The sequence below is a fragment of the Talpa europaea genome (assembly GCF_964194135.1).
Source record: "Talpa europaea genome assembly, chromosome: 4".
NCBI classification, from domain to species: domain Eukaryota; kingdom Metazoa; phylum Chordata; class Mammalia; order Eulipotyphla; family Talpidae; genus Talpa; species Talpa europaea.
The window spans coordinates 70,726,546-70,751,020 of record NC_140070.1 but is presented as its reverse complement, the minus strand read 5'-3'; the positions used below and the strand labels follow the sequence as shown (position 1 = coordinate 70,751,020).

At 37.7% G+C, this 24,475-nt stretch overlaps 3 protein-coding genes across 4 annotated transcripts; 2 read left to right on the top strand and 1 right to left on the bottom strand.

Annotated features, from left to right (window-relative positions):
* Window positions 1-37: 37 nt before the first annotated feature.
* Window positions 38-16,778, bottom strand: MYNN (myoneurin; the record flags this gene model as incomplete). Of its 2 annotated transcripts, none has more annotated exons than XM_084230966.1 (6): window positions 38-300; window positions 2,966-3,049; window positions 8,136-8,314; window positions 10,443-10,602; window positions 11,339-12,132; window positions 16,513-16,778. In XM_084230966.1, 6 exons carry the CDS (start codon window positions 16,776-16,778, stop codon window positions 38-40), a joined length of 1,746 nt encoding a protein of 581 aa, XP_084087092.1. The 2 variants fall into 2 exon arrangements, with proteins under 2 accessions (XP_084087092.1, XP_084087091.1); XM_084230965.1 differs by lacking the exon at window positions 2,966-3,049 and adding an exon at window positions 1,892-1,978.
* Window positions 14,232-14,690, top strand: DPPA3 (developmental pluripotency associated 3; the record flags this gene model as incomplete). The annotated part of the gene is made up of 2 exons (XM_084232097.1): window positions 14,232-14,380; window positions 14,422-14,690. Exons 1-2 carry the CDS (start codon window positions 14,314-14,316, stop codon window positions 14,688-14,690), a joined length of 336 nt encoding a protein of 111 aa, XP_084088223.1. The 5' UTR covers window positions 14,232-14,313.
* Window positions 16,779-21,090: 4,312 nt separating the features above from the next.
* On the top strand, window positions 21,091-22,755 carry ACTRT3 (actin related protein T3; the record flags this gene model as incomplete). The annotated part of the gene is made up of 2 exons (XM_084231556.1): window positions 21,091-21,290; window positions 21,837-22,755. 2 exons carry the CDS (start codon window positions 21,091-21,093, stop codon window positions 22,753-22,755), a joined length of 1,119 nt encoding a protein of 372 aa, XP_084087682.1.
* Between the last annotated feature and the right edge of the window lie 1,720 nt (window positions 22,756-24,475).

The window sequence follows — 24,475 nt, the reverse complement described above, 5'->3', positions numbered from 1 at the left end:
TGTTTACTACCAGAGACATCTTATATTCCATATAAAGTCAGTATAATTGCTGTAAAAAAATCAATTGTGGTTCTGAATACCCATTCACGGTTGACCTCAACAATGTATCTGATGTAGGAGACTGATTATCTGTGACAGGCAGAAGCATGTGGTGGTCCTCAGTCCCAAGCGGAAGAGCTAATGGTAAAGTCATATCAGAAGGCTTCACATCCAAAGTTTCTGATAAAGGACTTTTTTGTGTGGAATCTTGTTCACCCATGGTGTGATCCTCTGCACTGGAATCTAGAATTTTATCTGCACCTGAAATAGAAGGGGAAAAAATTCACACTATCTATAAAAGGAAAACCAAAATCCTGTGACAGACTAAACCTGTGCAGCATTCTCAAAACTTGCATTCCAACCTCGACACCTTAGTTATGTTGTTTCTCTTTTGCAGATTTGCCTCCTCATTATCTACACAAATCTAACATGGGTCTCAGCACTAGGTTGAAGCACTAACTCCATCATAAAAATGGAACCATTCTACATCAATTCTATCACCCATTTCTCAATTTTTCATTTACTCTCTTATCTCTTTCTCATTGTTATTTAATGTTCTAGTTAGGTACGTTTTGAATCCTCATATAGACTACAAATTCTTTTGAGGGTAAATGCCGATTTCTAGTTTTCTAGCTCCTTCAAAGTACTTAACAGTGTCACAAATGTACAAATACTCTTAATTGTTCACAATTACTAAATATCACATTTGATGAGTTCAAGTTCAGAGGTATGGTACTGTCATGTATTTTCCAAGTTGTGAAATTCTGTTCTACTCAAGGAAGTAATTATTATGCCAACTAAAAATGCACTTTTGCCTTCAAATTTTCCCCTAGTTTCACCATGCTTCTGTCACTCTCAAGTACTAACAGAATTTCAAACTCACCATCCATGTTAATCATATGCATTGATAAAGTTATAATTCTGTTTTTGCCAGATTATTCTTCAAGCCAATACAGCCTACACTTTCATATATTAATAATTCCTTTGTTCTCTCTGCCAGGAATGAATTCTCCTTTCCCCATATCGATCCTTTGAACCATTTCTACCCTGTAAGTTCTCTGGAATTGAGTCTTTTTCAAACTGACTTCAGAAGGACTTAATGACTTTTTAGCACTTTTGGGGTCTCTATCATATCTGATATTTTGTCTTGTACTGACAGTTTACTAAGCAATACCAGATTGCCAGTTTCTTTGAGAACTAAGACTGACTATGCCTTATTCAACTTCATACACTTTACACAGGTATTAAGAGGTGACTTAATAAATGTCTGTTGAGTTAATGACTGCTGTCTTTAGATGTTACTATCTCTATTCATCTCTATACAATGAAGAAGCCCAATGTTTTGTTTCTAATCATTACAATAGAATGGTAATAAACACTGCGAACCTTTTCAAGACTTCAATTAAGCGAAAGTCTTAAAATTTTGTAGTTTGGCTTTCCATTTTTATATTATTGTAACAATTCTTTGCTACTTGTTTCTTTTATTTCCTCATATATTTCTGGACTAGTGCTCACAAATCCCCTTTCTACACAACAACCACAGCAAAGCCCAGGTAACTCAGACTCTAATAGTAGGGAAAGTAATATATAATTTATGTATTCCTTCATTCTTGAAATTGTTTATAAATTATGTTTTTATGGGAGGAAATATTTCAAGTATATTAAGTCAATATGAATATGAAAAGCTAAAGAGTGACTTTAGCTGCAAATCATAAAACCACCTTCCTCATAGTACATGCCTAGTTTTTAAAAATATACATCTAATTTAAACAGTTACAATGTGTACCTCAACATTTTAGAGGATAGCACCAATAAGAGCACAAATTTTTATTTTAAAAACACAAGCATTTACCTGAATGGACTTTTGTTTTGTGCTTCTTTAAATTTTTAATGTCAGTGTAAGAATTTCCACATAATTCACAGATAAATGGTCTTTCTCCTGAAAAACAAGTAAAAAAAAAAAAAAAATAAGATCTCAGTATTTTAAAAGCTGCTAGCAAAAATATCAATGCTTATGAACACAAGGTAACAACTACTATACTGTTTAAATTTAGTTTCAAATTGAGTTTTAATCATTTGGTTCTAATATACTGAAACAAAAGCTTCTATACATAAAGGCACTCTTATACAAAGCATACCCATTTGAAGAGAAAATGAGCATTTTCATTAACAGAAATTTAAACCTAAAAATAAAACAAACAAAAAAAAAACCTCTTTCTATCAAACACTTAGTGAATGCTAATTAAATGCCAGACCTTGCCTAAGTGATAGAGCAAAAGGGAAAAAATTACATAATTATGATTTCTGTCCTCAGATAGTTTATAAAGTAGAAAATCCTTTAAAAATAAATGTTACAAAATAATTCTTTTGAAATAAGAATTGGCTACTACTTCATAATATAAACGAAGGAGCACGAGACTATAAAAGTTGCCAATAAATTTATTAAATGTCTACTTCTAAACAGGGATTATGAGAACTTTTAAAAAGAAAAAGACAGCAGTACATTTCATTCATGTTTTTGTTTAAAAATTTTTTTACATTCAATATTTCCTATACTACAGATTACTTTTAGAATAAACTTCTCAGTACTAAAACTTATTCCTAAAACTTGCATACCAGAAATAAGAAAGTTTAATATTATTAAATCTGTCATTTCTTGGCTTATCTATGCAATTTAATCTAAATAATTTAAAAACTATAATCTGGCATATTCCTTAGAAAGTCTATTCAGTTCTTGAGCAAATTTATTTCACACTACAAACAGCTAAAAAAAACCAAAATATGTAAGCAAAAAGACATTAAAATAATATCTACAGGTAGAGTATGATTAGATACCATATAGTCCATAATGGTTTAAAAGTCAAGGTTTACATAAAAAGAAATTATAGAGAGAACAAAAAATGATGCGTTCTCCCTAAACACAGACCTGTATGGGATCGAAAGTGTTTGTTGAGCTCTCCTGAGGAAATAAAACTTTTCCCACAAATACCACATATGTATGGTTTTTCACCTAGATGGAAAATAAAAGATAGCGAAGTGGTGTACTATACCAATATAATATTTATCAATACAATAATCTAAAGTTAAGTTGTTCTAAAATATTTAAATTAAAACCTCTGTATATTATATTATAGAGGTATTCTCAATGTCATCCAACTTAAATATTAATGATTATTATACAGTTATGTAGCTTGATGCTTTTCATATAATAAAACTATTTCTGCAAATGTTATAATACAGATGAGTTGGACAATTCAATTTTTATGTGACTTTTAAAAAACACGTAAATTTGAATTAAGAATTGACTATAAGCATGAGAGAGGAAGAAGGTGTTTCACTTCCAGGAGATAGGTAATCTGAGAAAAGTCCAGAGTGATTTGAGGTGAAACTACAGCACATCTCAGACATCAGAGACCAAAGCTCATCATGTCAGAAGGGACACTGAGAAAATTCAACTCCATACAATAAAAGGTGGATGAAAAGAGGTACCTAGAATTTGCAGTTGGGTAGAAGTCTGCCATGAAAATTTTGTAGCTATGCTCCTGGGTTTGGCTAGTGGCCCAGGGGAGGACAGAACTACGTGTTCCTTTATATAAGATAACTATTAATGAATCTGAAAACATACATTGGCATAAACACAACAGTTGTAGGGGGAATTTAGAATCCCACTTTCACCAACGGACAGATCAACAAAAGAGAAAATAAATAGCCTTAAACAAATAATTAACCACATACGCTTAACAGATATTTATAGAACACTGTACCCAAAAAGCTGAATATGGCGGCTTCTTAAATGCGCACTGGACATTTGCCAGGATAGACCACAAACTGGGTCACAAAACAAATATCAATAAATTCATTAAAACTGAAATCAAGAGTGCTCACTTCGGCAGCACATATACTAAAATTGGAACGATACAGAGAAGATTAGCATGGCCCCTGCGCAAGGATGACAGGCAAATTCATGAAGCATTCCATATTTTTAATCAATACAAAGTAAAAATCAAAATCAACAAGCAACTATAAACCAGAGACACACTATGGGGGGGGGGGGCCGAGGGAGGGGTGGGAAGACAAAGGACTATAGTCAAAATAAGGGGGGGGGTGCAATTGTATGGGGAATATAACGATAATGAAAATGTATACATTGTGCAAAGATGAAAAATGATATAAGAATTATATAAAATAAAATATTTAAAAAAACAAACTGAAATCAAGAGTCTTTTCTGATCACAATGGTATCAAAGGAGAAATTAACTAAAAAGCAGGAAAAACTTCTAATATGTGAGTTGAACAACATGTTACAGAATAAACATTGGGTTAATGAAAACAAAATCAAAGAAGAAATTAAAAATACCTGGAGATAATGAAAATGAGGATACAACCTATCAGAATCTATGGGAAACAGCAAAAGTAGTAGTACTAAGAGAAGTATATAGCAATACAGGCGCCCATCAACAAACAAGAACTCAAATGAGTAATCTTATCTATCACCTTAAGTAACTAGAAAGGGATGAACAAACAGAAACAAAAACGAGTAGAAGAAAGTTAATAATAAAACTTAGAGCAGAAATAAATGAAATAAAAATCAAAAAGACAATCCAAAAGCTGGTTCTTGGAAAATAGAAACAAAACAGACAAACCCCTTGCCAGGCTGACAAAGAAAAAGGGACAAAACTCATACAAAGAGTGATAAATGAAAGTGAAATTTCTGACATCTCAGAAATTCAGAGAGTCACACAAGATTACTATGAACATTCGCATTTTGAAAACTGAATAACCCACAAGAGATGGACAAATTCTTACAAATATACAACCATTGTAGACTGAATCAAGAAGAAATAGAAACCTGAACATACCAATTACAAGCTAGGGATGTGAGAAACAATCAAGTCTACCAAAATATAAATGTCCTGGACAAGATTATTTCACTACTGAGTTCTAGCAAACCTTCAAAGATGAACTAAAACCTATCCTTCTCAAACTCTTCCAACAATTTGAGGAAGAGGGAATACTTCTAAACCCATGAGACCAACTCCGCCAATGCAAAACCCAGAAAAAGACACCACAAAAAAAGAAATTTAGAGATCAATTTCCGTGCTCAACATAGATGCAAATATTCTCAACAAAATATTAGCAAACTCAATTTCACAATCCATTAAAAGGATCAAACATCATGACCAAATGGGAACTACCCATTCTAGGGGTGCAAGGATGGTTCAACATCTGAAAATCAATGTAATTGACCACATCAACAAAAAGGAAAGATAAAAAAAAAAAAAATCACATGATAATACCAACAGACCTACATAGAGAAAGCATTTGGTAAGATACACCATCCATTAGGATTAAAAAAACACTAAAAAAAATGGGGATAGATGGAACATACCTCAACATAATAAAGGTCATCTATGATAAACCTACAGCTAACATCTTTCTAAATAGTGAAAAACTGAAAACTTTTTATCTAAGAGCCAATGTAAGACAAAGCTGTCTACTTTCACTACAATTCAACATAGTATCTGAAGTCCTAGCTAAAGCAATCAGGAAAGAGATAGCTATAAAAGGAATCCAAACTGGCTAAAGATTACACTAAAACTAACTGAAACAATGAATCAGTACAGCCAAGTAGCAGGTTATAAAATCAATGTACCAAAATCTGTTGCTTTCCTATATGCAAACCATGTGCTAGAAGAGAAAAAAGTCAAGAAAACAGTCCCATTTTACAATTCCCATTTTATAGTTCATCAAAAAGAATGAAATATCAAGAGGGCAACTTAAAAAAGGAGATGTAAAACCTGTATAATGAAAACCATAAGGCACTGTTAAAAGAAATAGAGGAAGCCACAATGATATGGAAAGATATTCCCTGCCTATGGATTGGAATAATTAGCATGGTCATCTAACCCAAAGCAACATACAGATTCAATGTAGTTCCTATCAAAGTTTCAATGGCATTCTTCCATGAAATAGAAAAGACACTACTGAAATTCCTATGGAACCACAAAAGACCCTGAATAGGCAAAGAAAACTTAAAAAACAAAACAAAACAAAAACAGAGAGGTGGCATCACATTGCCAGACTTCAAACTACATTACAATGCTAAAATAACCATGATCTGGAACAAATGATCTGGAACAAAAACAGATACACAGTTTAATGGACAGAATTGAGAGTCCAGAAATAAGCCCACAAGTAGATGGATAATTAATCTATGACAGAGACACCAAGAGTACACACTGGAGAAAGGAAAGTCTCTTCAACAAGTGGTGTTGGGGAAACTAGACACCTGGGAAAGATTCGATATAGACCACTATCTCATACCATACGCAAAAATTAACTCAAAATGGATAAAGACAAGATGTAAAACTGGAAACCCTAAAATACAGGGAAGAAAACAGCAAAACACTCCATGGCAGAAGCTTCAGTGATGTCTTTGTGGATTTGTCTCCAACAGCAAGAAAAATAAAAGAGAATATAAACAATTGGGGTTCTAGTAAACTAAAAAGCTGCACAATAAAACTATTAGCAAAACAAAAAGACACCCCACTGAATAGGAGAAAATGTTTGCATACCATACATCTAACAAAGGGCAGAGCTCCAAGACCTACAAAGAACTTATGCAACTCAACAAAATAGCCCAATCAAAAAATGAACAGAAGAGTTAAAAAGGCACTTCCCCAAAGAACACAGATGCCAATTAAGCACATGAAAAAATGCTCATGATCACTTATTGTCATGGAAATGCAAATCAAAACCACAATGAAATACAACCTTACACCTGTGAGAATGGCCCATACCAAAACAGACCAGGAACAAATGTTGGCTAGGATGTAGAGATAAAGTTTCCTTTACAGATTTCTGATGGGAATGTAGACTGGTCCAGTTCCAATGGAAAATAGTATGGACAGTTCGCAAAATCTTAATAATAGATTTACCATGATAGAGCATTTCTATTCCTAGTTATCTACCCAAAGAATGTAAAAACACAAATTCAAAGGGATGTATACACTCCTATGTTCATTATAGTACTATTTACAATAGCCAAGTTATGGAAACACCCTAAGTAGCCAAAGACAGATGAACAGACTAGGAAGATATGGTTATGTACACAAAAGAATACTATTCAATCTAAAAAATGACAAATTCTTGTCATTTGCAAAAAATGGATGAAACTGGAGGAGCTTCTGCTAAGTGAAATAAGTCTGAAGGAGAAAGACAAATACAGAATGCTGTCACTTTTATGTGGAATACAGAGAAATAAATTAAAGGGTCCAATAAAATCTGACCCCAGAAAAACCAATAACAACTCTCAAAATCTGACTGTAGAATTGGAGGGTGAGGAGAAGGGGAGGAGAACAGAACCAAGAAGGAGCACAATGGACTATTGAGGAGGATCATGGGTGCTTTTGGTGGTGGGTGTGGTCGGTAACATACACTTGAAGGGTATGACCCTATATCTCTAAATCATATACTGCAATGTTACCTCAATAAAAAAATAAAACAAAAATATGTAGATTCATCAACATACATTTCAAATCTTCCCACCTATTATAATATTAAAGGGGGATAAAATCATTCAGGAAAGATTCTATTTTAAAATGCATCCTACAAAAAAAATCAAAATCTATAAACAGCAGAATTTGTTTCAAAACAGAACTTTGCATTTACAGCCTATGTTTAATTTTCAAATCTAAGAATATCTGTATAGAGCTAAGTCCTAATTAATCATAAAATCAATATTCTAGCCAAACCCATCCCCACCCCTTAACTTCACTCCTCAGTTTTATACAGGGTAAATGAAACTTCAAGAACTTTAGGGGTTTTTGTAAGGTCATAAAATATGTCTCCTGTAAAGTTTATATATCGTAAAAATTACCTGTTTTTAAGGTGTATCAGTTATATGACACCTATTATGTAATAGTCTGAAAATAAGACTTTTTATATTTACTATTTATGTGAGAATCATAAGCATAAAAAGCTTCAAAGCACAAAGACAAGAGATACATAACTACCAAGTCTGTTAGGTTTAATTTCCCTTTTTCTTTTATTTATAACTTTCCTTATTTTAAGCAGATTCCACATTAAATTCTTACCTGTATGTTTTCGAGAATGAGTGATAAGAGAACTAGAGACAGCAAATGCCTTTCCACAGGTATCACACACATAAGGCTTTTCTCCAGTATGCCTACGAACATGATAGGTCAATGTGCTGGCTTGGGCAAATCTCTGTCCACATCTATCACAGACATATGGCTTCTCTCCACTATGTTTCCTATTAGTAAACAAATATAGTTATATACTGATCAGGAAAACAATTTGGGACTCAAGAGACATAACAAGCAGTTTTCACACAATTTTCCACGTAGTTATCTTATTTCATCTTTACAGACCAAGAGTATGTATTTAAGACCAACAGTTTAAATACTGTCAAAAATAAATATCTGGTTGTTTAAATCTAAACATTAGTTATAAGATTAATTCATTAAGTTTGGCCATTATTTCTGTCCAACGTACCCCAATACTGCAGGCAATAATTTTGCTTATCCATTCACTCACTCTTCAAAACTTTTTTTCAAAGCTCAGGTACCTCCTTACCCATCCTTACTTGTAGGTAATGCCCTTTCTTCTGGTTCCACTGTGAACAACTTAGGCAATTACAAAAAACTTTCACTGTAACAACTGTCCATTACAGGCATCTGCACCTCAAAGTTTGCTTTCTTTTCCTTCTTATCAACTGTAAAGAGAGCGCCAGTTCATCTGAATCCAACCATTCCAGTCTGTATAGTTAAAAGATACTGTCCTCCTCACCTATTCAACAATCTCACTCCTACAATTTCTTCATCCTACATCATCCATTTTTCCCACCTCAATGGATCAAAGCATACAAATATACTCATCTTAAAAAAAGACCCTGAGTTCACTTGAGAATTCAGTTCTCTGCAGTTCTTTACCAAAAACTTGAGTCCCCAACTATTCAACTTCCATTTACTCTTTACTAATCTCATTTCTAACTACATTCTGCTAACGCTGCTTTTATCAAGGGCACTGCTAAACTTTGCTAAATCTGCCAGTCAATTCTCTCAACTTCGCTAAATCTGCCAGTCAATTCTCAGTCTTCACCTCCTTATAATAAGAATTTGACACACTCCCACTGGAATCACTTCCTTCACTTGGATTCCAAGGTCATTTACCTCCTATTCTGATTGTTCCTTCCCAGTCCACCTCTGCTAGTTTTTGCCCATCTCTGAAAAACCTTAAAATGCTTCATAACTCCATATTTTCTATCCATATTTGCTCTCTGGGTGACTTTATCCCATGTGATAGCTTTAAATACTATCTAGGGGCCTCCCGGTAGTGCAAGGGGTTAACTCTCAGCACTACAAAGCTATCTGCAACCACTGCAGCATGACTTTGATCCCCCACCAGGGAGGTGAACCACATGGCTCAGCAGACCTCTCCTGTCTCACCTGCTGCTCCCATTAGCAGTGTATTTCAGTAGATCCTTCTGTTCTGCTCCCCACTCTGTATCTGGTGAATCCTCTCACCCCCACCCCATACCTCTGTCCTGCACCCCAGCTCTTGTATGCATAAATAAATAAATCTTTAAAAATAAATACTATCTATATGCCGATAACTACCAAATTTATGTCTTCAGCTCAACCAGTCCCTAAACTCCATACTTAAGACAATTGTCTCCAGTACATATCCACTCAAAAGTACATATAAGTCAACTCAAATTTAACATGTTCAGACATCTACTCGCCTGTACTCCTGCTTAAAGTGCTGTATCCATAAATCTCCATCTCAGTTAATGGTAATTCCATCTTTTTGGATGCTCAGGTCCTTGGAATCATCTTTGATTTTACACTTTCTTTCCTTTTCCCTTCTCTTTCATATCCCATATCCAAATCTGTAGCAAAGTCTGTTTGCTCTACCTCTGAAACATATTCAGAATGACTACTACTTATCTCTTCCACTGCTATCACTCTGTCTTGAATTATCATCACTCTCGCTTGGGTTTTATCTACAGCTTTCTAAATGATCATGTTGCTTTCACTTCTGCAATCCTGCTATCTTTTCCTAATATAGTAGCCAGGATGATACTCTTAAAATGCAAACAAGACCACTTATTTCTCAATCTCAGGTATAAAAGTTTTATAATGGTCTATAAAACCTCATACTATCTGGATGCCTGATCATCATTCTGATCTTATTTTCTAGTATATTCCCTTCCTATCTATTCCCCTCTAGTCATACTGGCTTCTTTGTGGTTCCTTAAATGTGCTGATGGTAGCACCACAATTAGAATTCTACTGTACTGAATTCCAATATAGTAGTCTATTGATAAGGTTATAGTGAATAACAGATTCAAAGATAAATTTGTTTCTTCTTGTTTTTACCTTGCATGAATCTTGAGATTGCTAGAAGTTGCAAATTGTAAATTGCATACATCACATTTATAGGGTTTTTCCTCACCATGATGCATACGACTATGGAAGACTAGCTGACATTTCTGAGCAAATCCTTTATCACACAATTCACATTTGTATGGCTTCTCACCTAATGGAACAAGTAAACAAAATGTTTATCTATTTAGAATGAAATAGTTTGTTTTAGTTGCTTAAGTCATGGAAAGAGTTCATCAACAGCACTTGTTCTGTTATTCAGAAAATGAAAACTGCTTCAAGTAATAAGAGCAAACATTCTCTTTATTGCAGATTATTATGAAAACAGTAGTAAAGTTAAAAGAAATTAGTGTTTCTCAATTCATAGTTGTGAAAAGTGATCACTGAGAGAAATGCATATTGCATCTTAAAAAGTATACACTGAAGTTTCTCAAAGGTAAATATAGAGGCTGAGGAAGGAATGTATGGACCATTTTGATAAACAAGTTCAGAGGTTGACAAAGTCCAGGAAGCAGGTGATAAGACATGTTGTCAAAATCTGAGATTAGGCCTGAGGTGTAATTAATTTTCTTTATAGTTTTAATATCATTGTCTCTGTTAATTGCTAGCAAGCTAGAACCAAGTTTATTATTATTTTAACTATCTGGAAAAACAGTATAAAGAGCCCATGCATTAGAACTTCAGATTATCAGGATAAAACAAATTGCCATTAAGTACCTGGTCACAATTACAAGGAAACTTTCAACAGGCTAACATGATAAACATTTTTATAAATACAAGTGTGTGTCAAATTTTGATACAAGTGGTTAACATTCTGTATTAACATGTTCTTTATGAAAAAAATTAGCAACAGTATAAAAACAATTTATCTCCCCACAAACCAGTCTTACCTGTATGAGTTCTTACATGTGTTTTCAACTGGTTACACTGGGTAAATGCCTTTCCACACAAGTGGCAAACATAAGGTTTGACTCCTTTATGTATTCTCATGTGCCTTCTCAAGCTGCTGGCTTCTGAAAAGACTTTCCCACATGTGTTGCACATTGGCTTGGCCTTGGAATATCTCTGATCCAGCTCTTCCCCAGAGCTCTCCAGCTCATAAGAGTTCTTGACACTGGCTATATTAGACATAGAATGTTCTTTCAGAGCACAGTTTGGCTGTGATTTTCCACGTTTCCGTTTTGCTGTAACAGTTTGTACAATATCTTGTGCTGGAAATGTATTTTCCACAACTGATGTTAACTCGAGTTCTGAATTATCATTTCTTTGTACAACTTGTTCTATTACAGGTGTGGACAACTTATTCGCATCTAAGAATATTTCAACAGATGCATTCTCTAAAATGTCACTGGGATATTGCACTGCTTTATTTTGCCCTACTTTCTGGGAGTTGAAGACCTTCTTCTTCTTTTTAGTTTGAGATGACTTCCTTGCTAATGCCCCTTGCTTATGATTTGCCTGAACTAAATCTGTAGACACTTCTGATTTTTCTCTGCTATTATAATCTCTCAGAGTAAGAAGACAAGTCTGTTGATTTAATTCAATGTTTCCAGTAATACTAGATATCTCTGTAGAAGAGGGATTAGCAATAAATGCAAAATCTTCCATCTTTATTTTACATTTAGTGACCACTTCTTCCACTTTCAGGTAATCGGCAGCCTGATGAATTTCTTTAACATTCCAACTGTAAGGAAACAAGGATAAATGACAATATTCTGATCAAAGAAAAACTGCTTTTTTAAACAAAGCTTCACATTTACTTCAATATCCTTCAAAGACATAATAAAGCATAATGATGAAAAAGGCAAAATTAAGAGAAACTTACAAAAGTTAATTCACTCACATTAATGTTTAGTTAAAATTCTCCAGTTTTTCATAACTTCTAAATCAATGTTACCTCAATAAAAAAAAAAAAATCGCCAGTTTTATAGAACTCACGAAGATAAAATATAATGGCTACTCAGAGCTACCTATGTATTGCAACAGAAAAATAAAACGTTAAATTTCTTAACATTTGGCACACAAAAATAGCCTGAGGCCCCTTAAGATAGTAACCAACTTTCTATATTGGCAACTGGAAGAGTCTTAAAAAACCGTTTCCTATTATATTCCTTTGCTCCCCTGTGGTGAATTTTAACTGGACTTCTCAATGTTTCTGCACAAGTGACTCACCTGGGAATCTTGTTATTAAGTATGCAGTGGGGACAGTCTGCACTTCTAACATACTCCCTGCTGACGCTTATGCTGTTGGTCCCTAGGGTTTTTAAAAAAAGGGTTTTAGGGTTTCCCTAGCAACTCTCCCACTTCTCTTTCTTCCTTGTGATACCCAACCAAGTTACCTGGAAAGTTTGACACATTAGGTTTATATAGGAAGACTTAAGTCACCTGTTCAACATTCCAGTCACTATTATTTACTAAGCATCCACCATGTGCGATACTGAGAGAGATTAAGAAATGTCAAATAGTCCATGTCCTCTAGAAGTTCACAAAGTAGTGAGAAGTTGTTCAATTACTAGCACTGCATTATCAACTGAAGCTATAAGGGGAAGTCATAGAATCTTTGAGCACTTTAGTTTTTGTGGCCACAGATTCAGAGTTGAGCTTGCTTGTATTAACAATGAAAATATGACCCTTTTAGATATTTGAGGATGGATAAACATCCCACCTCCTCTTTCCGCCTCCCCCCAACCAAAACCCCAAGTACCCTTTTTCTTGCCATTTTCCCCAATATTACTTAAGTCTACAGGGAAAAAAAAAATCTTTTCCCATTCCTCCTTTGATTGATTATATGTAGGAGCAAGAAAGGATTTTAATTATAGCTGATAATAAAAATAGAGTACTATTAATACACCTTTGTTTTTTAAAAAAGTAAAACGTGGAATGAAATTAAAAGCAACTAGAGGCATGAACCTTCCAGGTCTTTAGTAGTACACTGCAGTAGCTACAAATCTCATTTTCTCATCATTCAATTAAACTTGCTTTGTGTCAAACACCTGTGTTTCCTGTTTTTAAATTTAGCATTATGAAAGGCTTTTTAAAAATTATATTATACATATAACAATTATTTGATTATAGGTTAAGAAAACTTATATTGCACCCATTAGAGATTAAGAAAATTTATAGGTTTGGAAACCTAGCCACTAGTATAGGGAACATTTTATTCTCTGGGACAATCCATTCCAAGTTCCTACGCATACTACAAATAAGCTTTTGGAACATAATCTGTTGGCAAAATGAATCTTTCCCCTATATAAGAAAACATTAAAGATGCTATTTCCTTATGGCCCTTGGTTATAATTTTGGAATAATAAGGAATGGTCTTGTAATAAGCTAATTCTCTATTTGCAGAGATAAAGCATAAATATCTCATATATAAACACAATTTTATCGTTTGTACAAAAAATTTTAATTACATCTAGCATTGTCACTCTCTAAAAAGTTTAAGCATTTTTGATTTTGTTTCATTATCTACTATTAAATTATTATAATTAAATCACTAAAATAAAGCCAAATCTACTCTATTGATTATAATTGTGCTTAGTGCTACATAAAATGAACCATCAAATAGACAAAGTCAGGCAGCCTTTAAAGCCAATACAAACTAAGAACAGGCAGATCTACTGAAATACACTGCTGAGGGGAGCAGTGGGCGAGACAGGAGAGGTCTGCTGCCCATTTGGGTCAGCTCCCTGGATGGGGATTGAACTTGTGGTGCAGTGGCTGGAGATAGCTTGATAGTGCTGAGACTTAACCCCTTGGACCACCAGGGAGGCCCAATTTCCAGGGTCTGTGCTGTAATTTGAACATCACCTTCCGCCCAAACCCAAAGATCTTGGAGGAGCTTCAAGCTGTGACCAGACTTCCAATGGACTCCTCAAAGAGTTTGAACCCAACCTTGAGCCCTGAGTCTTCTCAGATGTGCACTGAAGACAGTTCCCAGGAACAGAATATCCATCCCAACAGCAGAATCAAGAAAATACCCTACAGGGCACACCCTACAAGAGGCGGGGAGTAAGGACACTGCTGTCTGTGAGGAAAGAACTGAGGGAAAGGATGGTAAAAATCAGATACCAATATCTTAACCGATTTTCTCTGCTGCAGGAAGAAATACGGAGGAAGGAAATGGAGATTGAAAAAAGGATAAAAAAATTTCAGTGTAGCTGTCATTATTGCCTATATCACAGAGAGTTTCCCGAGGAGAAGACAACCAGGGAGAAGAATTCTGACACTGATTCAATTTAGTCCTAATCACATTTAATTGTACTGCTTTTTCTTGATGATTATTTTAGGATCATTATGCAGCAGTTTGGGAACATTACTTATGCTCTGATGGACTATATGCCAGTATTTTGTTAACCTGTGATAGAAGTTCTATGATGTCTTTTTTTCTTGCATCTAACTTGATTCCAGTAACTTAAAAGGAATCTTAACAGCTTGCATTTAGTGACTTCAAATATACTTTAGTTCTACTTCTTTTTTTTAAATCTCACTCAAAGAAGCGCTACAGTTGCTTGAGTATTTTAGAAGGTCTGAGTCAATAAAAACAATTATTTGGTGTTTTGGCTAGGATATAATTAGGGTAAGAGGTTCTACCTAGATAGAATTCCTGGTTTGTATTTTTGTTTTGTGGTTTTTTGGTTTTGGTTTTGGTTTTTTTTTGAGTTCCTGGTTTTCAAAAATTTGAATTGTGATGGTTTTTGATTTGCAATTTCAATTTTCAGGAGCAAACAAATGTGTGTATTAAAAAGTCTTATTAAAAATGAGATGTCTTTAAAAAAAAAAAATAAAGCCAATACAAACTAACTGAGTTACACACTAATTGTTCAATACTAAAATAGCAATTCATATGCAAATTATCTATTTCATAAAGTTTATATGCTCAGTTAAGAGAACCAATCAGCATTTGCTTAGGGCAATAACTGACAGGCCTCTGTTTACAAGCATGAATTTACAGTGCGAGTAAACTTGCTTTTACCTTTTGAATAGTTTCTGAAAGTCATTTACATATTGCCAGGTATATGGCTAAATACTTTGTATGAGTTCATTTAATCCTAATGACGTGACTAGGAAATCTATTATAATCCCCGTTTCACAACCAGAAATACAAAGAGAAATTAAGGAATTAGTCCAAGATCAGAGTGCTAGTGTAAGACTTGATCAAGGTAATCTGGCTCCTGAGTCCACTGAGTTCTGTATTATTCTGCCTGTTTTCTTTGTAAGTGTAGAAATTTTTTATTTTTGGTATAAGTCTTCTCTAACATTTGTGGCTGGACCCAAACACATAGCTCCCAGGAAAAAATATGTTCGTGTCAGAAAGGATTAAACAAAACACCTGGCTCTTCTTCACAATCATTCTTAGTATGAGGATCTTGAGTTGGTTCAAATCAGGATTTTCCCAGCAAAGTTACTGGAAAAAGGGAAATAACTAAAGATCAACAAAATTCATTGGCTTTGTGGTTATATTACATTACCTATTCTCAATTTCACACCAGAGGCACTTGTAAAGTCAACTTCAGTAAATTTAAATAATTCATCATGTCAGATTAAATGACACTATTCTATTCCATTTTTCAATGTACACAGAATTAACTCAAATGAAGTCATTTATATGCCAATTATGTTATCTTCCTGAATCAAGATAAGGAAGAGGTCCACTGCTATTTATGGCTGAAAACAGGAGTACTATTAAATGAACACAGAGGTTCTTCTTTTTATTCTCCATCTATACTCCTCTACCGAAAACACTTTAAGAGGTAGGGAAGAGTCAGGGAGAGAGAAGACTAGAGGAATATGAAAAAAACCAAGGGGAAACTGGAATTCACTTAGAATTCAATTACAAAACAGAAATCATAGGCTTTACTTCAGTAGATAAAACAAGTGTCAGAAACAACATTTTATTAACATCTGCGCTTTTTTGTATTTAAGAAATGTAGTATGTTTGTCCCAAATCAGTGGCTTACACTATGTGAAGACTATCCTCAGGACAAAAGCAAAAAGCAAAAAACAACATACTTTATTCTAAAGACTATTCGCTAGTTTAAAAAAGTAAAAATATGTACTTTACCTGTCAAGATTTAAAGTCCCTGTGTATATAAACTCCAACAGTTTCTGAAATCCATCAGCCTTCACTTGACTCTGATCAAGAAAGACATTGTTCTCTGAAGTGCTTCTGTAGATCGCACCAAAATACTCACTAAATGAGGCAAGCACATTCCTATGGGCTTTAAACTGGAATTCTCCAATCACTATGGTGCAGTCACAAAGAAAACCTGCTTCCCGTTGTTTATTCAGTCTCTCTAAAAGGTGCTCACAGTGGTGGGAATACTGCATTTTGATATCAGAGTGGAATTTTACCCTTGCTCTAAAAAACAGAAAGAAATAAATCAGTAACCCTAAGGTTTCATCAAATGTCTATTCCAATCAATTGCTGAGACAAAGAACACAGGGTAACATGAACAAGCATAAAATCATCTCTCATTTTCTACCCCCCAACACAATCCTTTGGACACAGATGGGGCAATGAGTGAAAATACTTTTTAAAAAGCACCACAAATTCCCATTCTTTTTGCATGAGATGTACCTCCAGACTCTCGAGCTCAGCAGGCATAAACATGTTAAGAAAAAAATATATAAAACACATTTTAAAAAATGACTCCTTGGGACAGATAGGGAAAGAACAAGGTACGAGGTTCTTTAAAAATTAACTCTTAAATCGCCTAAACCTGTTAGTTTAAAGAGTGCATCCAGCGGCTTTAAAAAGAGGGGCGGGTGCCCACTGTGTGGAGAACGAGCAGTGTTAAGAGTTGTCAGACTCCGTCACTCACCCCAAAGAGGCCACACCCCTCACTTCTCCTCTTTCCACTGCCGGCCGCAACGGAGAGTGACAACCAAAGCCAGTGCCTCGCAGCTTCTGCCGCCCAGCCCTCCGTCCAATGCCCACTCCCGCGAATCCCGGGCTTAGAGGTTGTGGCCAAGGCCATCACTGGGGCTACCTGGTCCAAGTTTTCCACGTTAACATCTTTCTCCCCGACCTGAGCTCGTACTCCAAGGAGCCTACTCCCCAAAGGCCCAGGGTCTGGAGTGAGCGGAGAAGTAAGGCTGGGGAGGGAGGGGAGGGGGAACGAGAACTCACCTAGAGTAATCCAAAGGGGGGACACAGTTTCCTCACTCTCTTTCCGCCATCTTGGAAGGACGTCACCACGCCGCGCTCCACCTCTCCCTTCTTCTTCCACAGGGACGTCACGTCCGGCTTCTGGCGTTCAGTGGCAACGCAGGAGGCGCTAGGACCGTGGAGCTCTGACACAGGCCAGGGCGGGATGGGCTGACCCGCAGGGACCCCACACCCTAGCATGCCAAGGGCTCCCTGAAACGGCGGGCGTCGTGAACACGCGGCCTAAGGGCACGCTCACAACGCCCCGCCGGTCTTCCTCCTTTTGACAATTCTGGTGGGCCGACGTGCAGCATCTCGCTCTAGGCCCGGATTCCGGGCCGAGGCCGGGCGGCGCCGCACGGCGGGCCTCTTCCCAGGAGTCAGCTTGCGCACTGAATGCTGGGGCTTGTAGTCGCTCGTCTTCTCCCATCACCCTCCCCTTCTTCGGGGCCCCTCGAGTGAAAATAGCTGCTTTGTGTACTTGGGCTCTTGCTATGGGGAATTTTGGGGCCGAGACTGATCACCCCTTTTCGGCTTACGTACCCGAAAGCTCTTGGAAAATCTTGGGTATTGTTTGCGTCAGCCAACAGTAGCCCCGTTTCAGGACATCTTTATCTGGTGAAAGAGGTCCGAGATGCTCGGAGGCGGAGCAGCGCTGCAGGGCCCACTGGGCATGCGCAGCTTCGGAGGTAGGTGGGCTCTAGACCGGAAAAGGTTCGCCGGCGTCGGGGCTGGAGCGTTTTCGGTGCAATTATTGACATTGAATTCAGAGTTTGTACAATGCGAGGAAAGGATGCCAGTAATCAACGTAATATACAAAAGGCGAAAAGACGGAAACATACGTCGTGTTGAATATCAGGGTGTATCCTCACTGGTATCCGTGGCCATGTCTCAAAAACCTAAAGTTCAACTTATTTTCTTGTTGAAACTTGTTTCAGTACTCGTGAAGTTTACTTGCGACTTCATTTTCAAGGACAGTCTGAGTTTGAATTGGTTTCTTTTCTCAAATTCTCCCTGAAGTTTTCCCAATCCGATTATGTTTACTCACGCTAAGAATAATGTTTATGAATAAAACTACAACAGTTAATTAAATTGATGAGTTTGAGACCGGTTCTTTCTTGATTTCATCTGACTATATAATTTTTTTTCTGATTCCACTTTTTCTTGTCGAAACCTTTTTCTGTAGTTTATTCAGAAATATAAGTCCCTGCTAGATGTAAACAGGACGCTAAGTATATAGCGTAAGAATGAAACATGGTTTCCTAGCGTTTACAGAAATCTGCAATCTCAAGGTGAAAACAAATGGGAAAAACAAATCACTAGTAATACAGAACGCTTAGAAGTCTACCGCGATCACAGTTTGTACACTCTTTGGTCTCCCTTCTAGGCTGTAGTAAGTTGTGACTTGAATTAAAACTGTGGAGCACTTAACACTTCCACGTGGCGAGCCAAGCCATTAATAAAAACATTTAGTGAATAAATAAATAAGGACCAAAGAAAGTTCGGATTCTCAAGGTCCCGAAGGTTACAATCAAGGTTGCGTCTTTCAAATTTTTGATAGAGACCACCCTTTCAGAGAAAGGAAAGTTTAAAAAAAAAAATCCTGTTTCCGCCCGGTTTCGAACCGGGGACCTTTCGCGTGTTAGGCGAACGTGATAACCACTACACTACGGAAACCTTGGCGGTAAACACTGTCGCGGAAGCTCCTGATGTCTATGTAGCAACATGTAGTGTCTAACGCTAGTGTTGATGTGATTTTTAGCAGGTTCGGGAAAAGAGAATAATAACCATATGTATAACTGAGCGAACCAGAATTATTTCAAAACTTGGAATCTTCTTGCTCTTCTTTCCAAAGCCTCCTATGTACCGCTGTAGGTATCCACTAGTTGCCTTTCCTTTTGGTACACTTGTTTTTTGTTTTTGGTAAGAAAGTGTTTTATTTGCCCACCTTTTCCTCCGTTGGGTGCTGATGAGACCCACAGCGAGTTGCCGGGCTTCCCAGGGAAGGGCAGTTGGTTCGTGGGTTCCAGAATCCCGCTCCATGCGCCGTGCATCACCAAACCCCAATACACTTACTGAGCCAGGGAGAAAGTGACTCTCTCAGCCTCTGCTGGAGGGAAGTGTGTGTAAATTGCTTAGAATTTTCTCCCTTGCTTTTGTAGATTGTTTAAAAATTCCCTATTGGGTGTGCAAAATTAAGGGGGAAACATATCAGACACCACGATACACTTTTGGATGCGCAATATACTTAAAATTTCTTAAACTTGGACTTCTGTGACCAAAGGAATAACATCCCCCCCTACCCCACCCCACCCCCAACAGGCAGACACATCTTAGGTTTAAAAATCAAGAACTTTTGAACTCTCCTGCCGCCCCCCCCCCCCCCCCCCCCCGCTGCTCCCCTCAGCAGTGTATTTCATTCTGTCTGCCTGTTCTGTTCCCCACTCTGTCTCTGGTGAATCCTCTCACCCTCCCGAACATCTGGCCTATACCCGAGTTTTTGTATGCACGAATAAATAAATCTTAAAAAAAAAAATCAATAACTTTTAGGGAATAACAATGAACTTCCATGTTACACCGAGGGTTAATGCGATGAGATTGCTAAAACAAATAAGATTCTACCATTTTGGTCTTGAGTACATTTTGCTTATAAACCTTGGGAGGGGGGGGACCCACGAGAAAGTTTTGTCCAGTATTTAGAAACCATAAAACAAACTTTTAATTTATAAAATAAAATTCCATATAAACCCTAGTATTTCTTCCCTTCTTTTAGAAACTAGGGAGGTTTTCAGAAACCTCCTGTGACAACTCTCCCCTTCCAAATCGCTCCACCTTTTCCAAGTTTCCAGGGCCATTCTAGAGTTTCCTACAGGTTCCTGAACAAACACCTATTAATCTGAATTCAATGGGTTTGGAAAATAAAACTTTTTTTTTAATTTAGTTAACTGGTTTACTGTATATATTTTGTAGGTATTGGTTCACACCTCTTCACACCATACACACCACCAAAACACCCATTATCCTCCACATAGTCACTATGGGCCTCTCCCTCTTGCTCACCAACTTCCACCCTCCCCTTCTATGTAGAATCAGTTCTACTGATTTGCAGGATTTGTCTTGGTTTTGTAATAAAACTTTTCCAGGCTCATCGAAGCCACCTGTGAAGGTTCAGAATTGTATTTTGGGGAGTAGAGTCCGGTGTTCCTGACATTGGTATTCCGAGAGTCCAGGGGGTGGGCAGCGACCCGGTCCTAGGGAGACGCCAACGCGCTCGGTGAATCCAGAGTCCTTGGTCCTGGCGCCCACCAGGCCTCAGGCCCTCACCCGCCCGGCTCCAGCCTGGCCAGCCGGGCGCGGCCTCTGTGACGCGGCGTTCCAGGCCTCCTGCCGCTGCGCATCACCGGGACAGCGCCGGCCGCGCACTTCCCGCCCTCCAGGCGCAGCCCGCACCCAGGGCAGCCGGCGGCGCCGGGCGGCGGACAGGGCGGCGGCATGAGCAGCTATCAGCTACCGGTGGTGATCGACAACGGCTCCGGGGTGCTCAAGGCGGGCCTGGCTGGGTCGCGCGAGCCCCAGTTTATCTACCCGAACATCATCGGCCGCTCCAAAAGTCACAACTGGTCTGCGGAGAAGTCGCTGGAAACGTGCCTGGGCGACCAAGCTCAACGCCGAAGAAGCTCGCTGTCCATCAGGTACCTCCTTCTCCCAGCAGAAAGGCTGCACCGGCGTCGAGAACCCGCAGGGCGAGCCCAGATGAGGGGCGCGAGGGTGAGAGAAAGGATCGGGAATCTCAGCCAGCCGCCTGGTTGCAGATGCGCGGGCTGCAAACCTCTGAGGTTACCAAACATCCGAAGTGAACATTACTCGCTGTCTGTATCTGCGCAGTGTCTTCCAGTATAAAGTTATCGCTAATAAAAACTCAAGTTAAGAATGTTATTTAATTTATGGTCACTTTGACATTTGGGTTATTTTCTTCAATTAGTTGATATTAAAACTATACTATTATGTGAGAATTTCCCCTTTTTTGGTCTCAAAAAACTCTTCCAAAGGGCAGAAAAAATGGGAGCGAAAGATAGCTGTGCTAACTTTTGCTGACAATTATCTGCACTGAGAGCCCTTGGCAGTCACTGCCCATAAAGGGAAACTGGTAATAGATGTGGGGATTAATGCACATTTGAAGAGAGTAGAAATTGTGATAAAATGAAAAGCTGCCATTTATCTTATTGCTCTTCTTACAGCTACCCAGTGGAACGTGGTCTCATTAATTCCTGGGGGGACATGGAGAACATGTGGAAGCATATCTATGACTATAACTTGAAACTAAAGCCCTGTGATCGTCCAGTCTTGATTACCGAACCGGCATTGAACCCACTGGCCAAACGGCAACAGATCATCGAAGTGTTTTTTGAGCGTCTGGATGTTCCTGCCTTCTACATGTCCATCCAGGGGGTGCTGGCTCTCTTTGCTGCTGGCTTTACAACTGGCTTTGTGCTGAATTCAGGTGCTGGCATTACTCAGAGTGTACCCATCTTTGAGGGGTACTGTCTGCCTCATGGCGTAGAGCAGTTAGATCTGGCAGGCCTTGACCTCACCAACTACCTCATGAAGCTGATGAAGGATCATGGCATCATGCTGCTCAGTTCTGCAGACAGAAGGATTGTTGCAGACATTAAGGAAACCTTTTGTTATGTCGCAATGAACTATGAAGAGGAGATGGCCAAGGCATCTGATTCTATAGAGAAAGTTTACCAGCTACCTGATGGGAAAACGCTCAAGCTCCATGACCAGCTCTTTCGTTGTCCAGAGGCCCTCTTCACTCCTAGGCTCATGAACATCAGTTCTCCTGGCATTGATAAGATGTGCTTCAACAGCATAATGAAGTGTGATACAGACCTGAGGAATGCTTTCTTCTCCAATATTGTCCTTGCTGGGGGATCAACCTCTTTTCCTGGTTTAGACAAGAGGCTAGTTAAAGATATAGCAAAATTAGTACCTGGCAATACCCCCGTGCAGGTTATAGCTCCCCCAGAAAAAAAAAAATTGGTGTGGATGGGAGGCTCTATTCTTGCATCCCTGTCTGCCTTCCAGGATATGTGGATCACTGCTGCGGAATTTAAAGAAGTTGGACCCAACATAGTACACCAAAGATGCTTCTGAATACAGATCAAATGGTTAAAAGAAAACATTTTCAGTATATGTGACAAAACTTTGAATATTACGTTTCTGGGAGAACAAGAAATATTTCAATTATTGCAAAGTTCATGTCTCTGTTGCATTTCTATACTGGGGGAAAATAGTGGTGAGACAGTCAAACAAGATGCTTATTAAGTTGAATCAAAGTAAATGCTAGAGGAAACATTTTTCTTGATCTTGGACAGCCTACATTTCCTCTGGAGACAGAGCAATTTGTGGTGCAACATGATATGTGCCAAATGCCAAATTTAAAGAAAGAAGGTCACTATGGTGAGGAAAAATTTCATGGCAGAGGTATGCCATCATGGAAGGGGTAGTATTAGGATGGGTAGGAGGGGGAGAAAGAAGGGAGATATCTAGAACAGCATAATGGAAATAAGCAAAGGGATAGAGATGAGAATGAGCAAAGTATATTCAAGTATATTCAAAGTATATTCAAGTAATATTTAATAGGCTGGTTTTATTAAAATGAGAAAGCTCATATGGAACAGACTCAGAACTATGACTAGGAAGGTAAATTAAGATAAGGGACTAGATGCCTTTGTGTTAATTGTCCTATAGGCAAAGGAAAACAATTAAAAATTTAAAAGAAGGAGACACAGGAAATGAAATTAACATGAATATGGCTGTACTTTGAAGATCAGTTGGACTGGCCCTTTAGATTCAGTGAGCAGTTTAAAAAATTGTGAGTTTATAAAGTAGTCAAGTTTGATTCTCAAGGTTGTAAGCAATAAGAACCAAAAAATTATGAAAAACTGACAAGTCTTGGTGACTGCTTAGATGGATACAGAGGGAAGCAGGGTCTGAGATGACCTGGGTAGTTGAGAGAATGATGGCAGTATTGACATAACTCAATGTATTTCATATCTGCTATTTGCAAAGCATGGTGCTAAGTGTGATCAGTGCTAAACCAGATCCTATTCTTAAGAATCCAGGAGTCTGAGTTGAAATTCATACATTATGGGGAATATAAGGTAGAGAGTGATTTCATGCCCTAAAGAAAGTAAAAAACGCTTGGGGTTCAAAGGTAAAATACCTTAGGGGCTCAAAGAATTTTTAGTAGATTTAGCTTTGGGCCAGGGTTTCACGAACAGCTGAAATTTAAGCCTCAGAGAGTACCTTCCTTCTGAATTTAGGGACAGTATATGTGGGTTTAGGTACAGGCCCTGCCAACTACCAGTTACCTGATCTAAGATATTGCATACGTATTTTGACAATATCTTCATAAAGTAGGGTTGCTAATCCCTATCTGAGTTATTGTGAAGTTCAAACAAAATAATGTTCCTAAAGAGATGTAAAATATGTAAAATACAGTTAGTTTTTAAAATACAGTACATTTTTGCTTATAGAACTAGAAAATGTATAGTTCCACCTCATATGCTACATCCTCCATCAAGTGAAAATTGAGTCTTCCATATACTATGTTATTTGTACTTCTATCGAGCAACAACTTTATTTGTACATACTCTTGATTTTGCTTATCTTTCTCACTAGATATATTCCTAGAAGACAGGAATTGTGGGCTTTCCTTTTCATCTCTGTCTCCCTCTTGATGCCTTCTCTGTATTCCAGTAGGAATGTAGATATATAGAATGGGCACATTTTTGGCAGAGGGTCTAGTTAGCGAAGGCTCCAAGGTGTAAAAATGATTAGCATGTACATGCAGCAGCAACTGGCCTGAGTT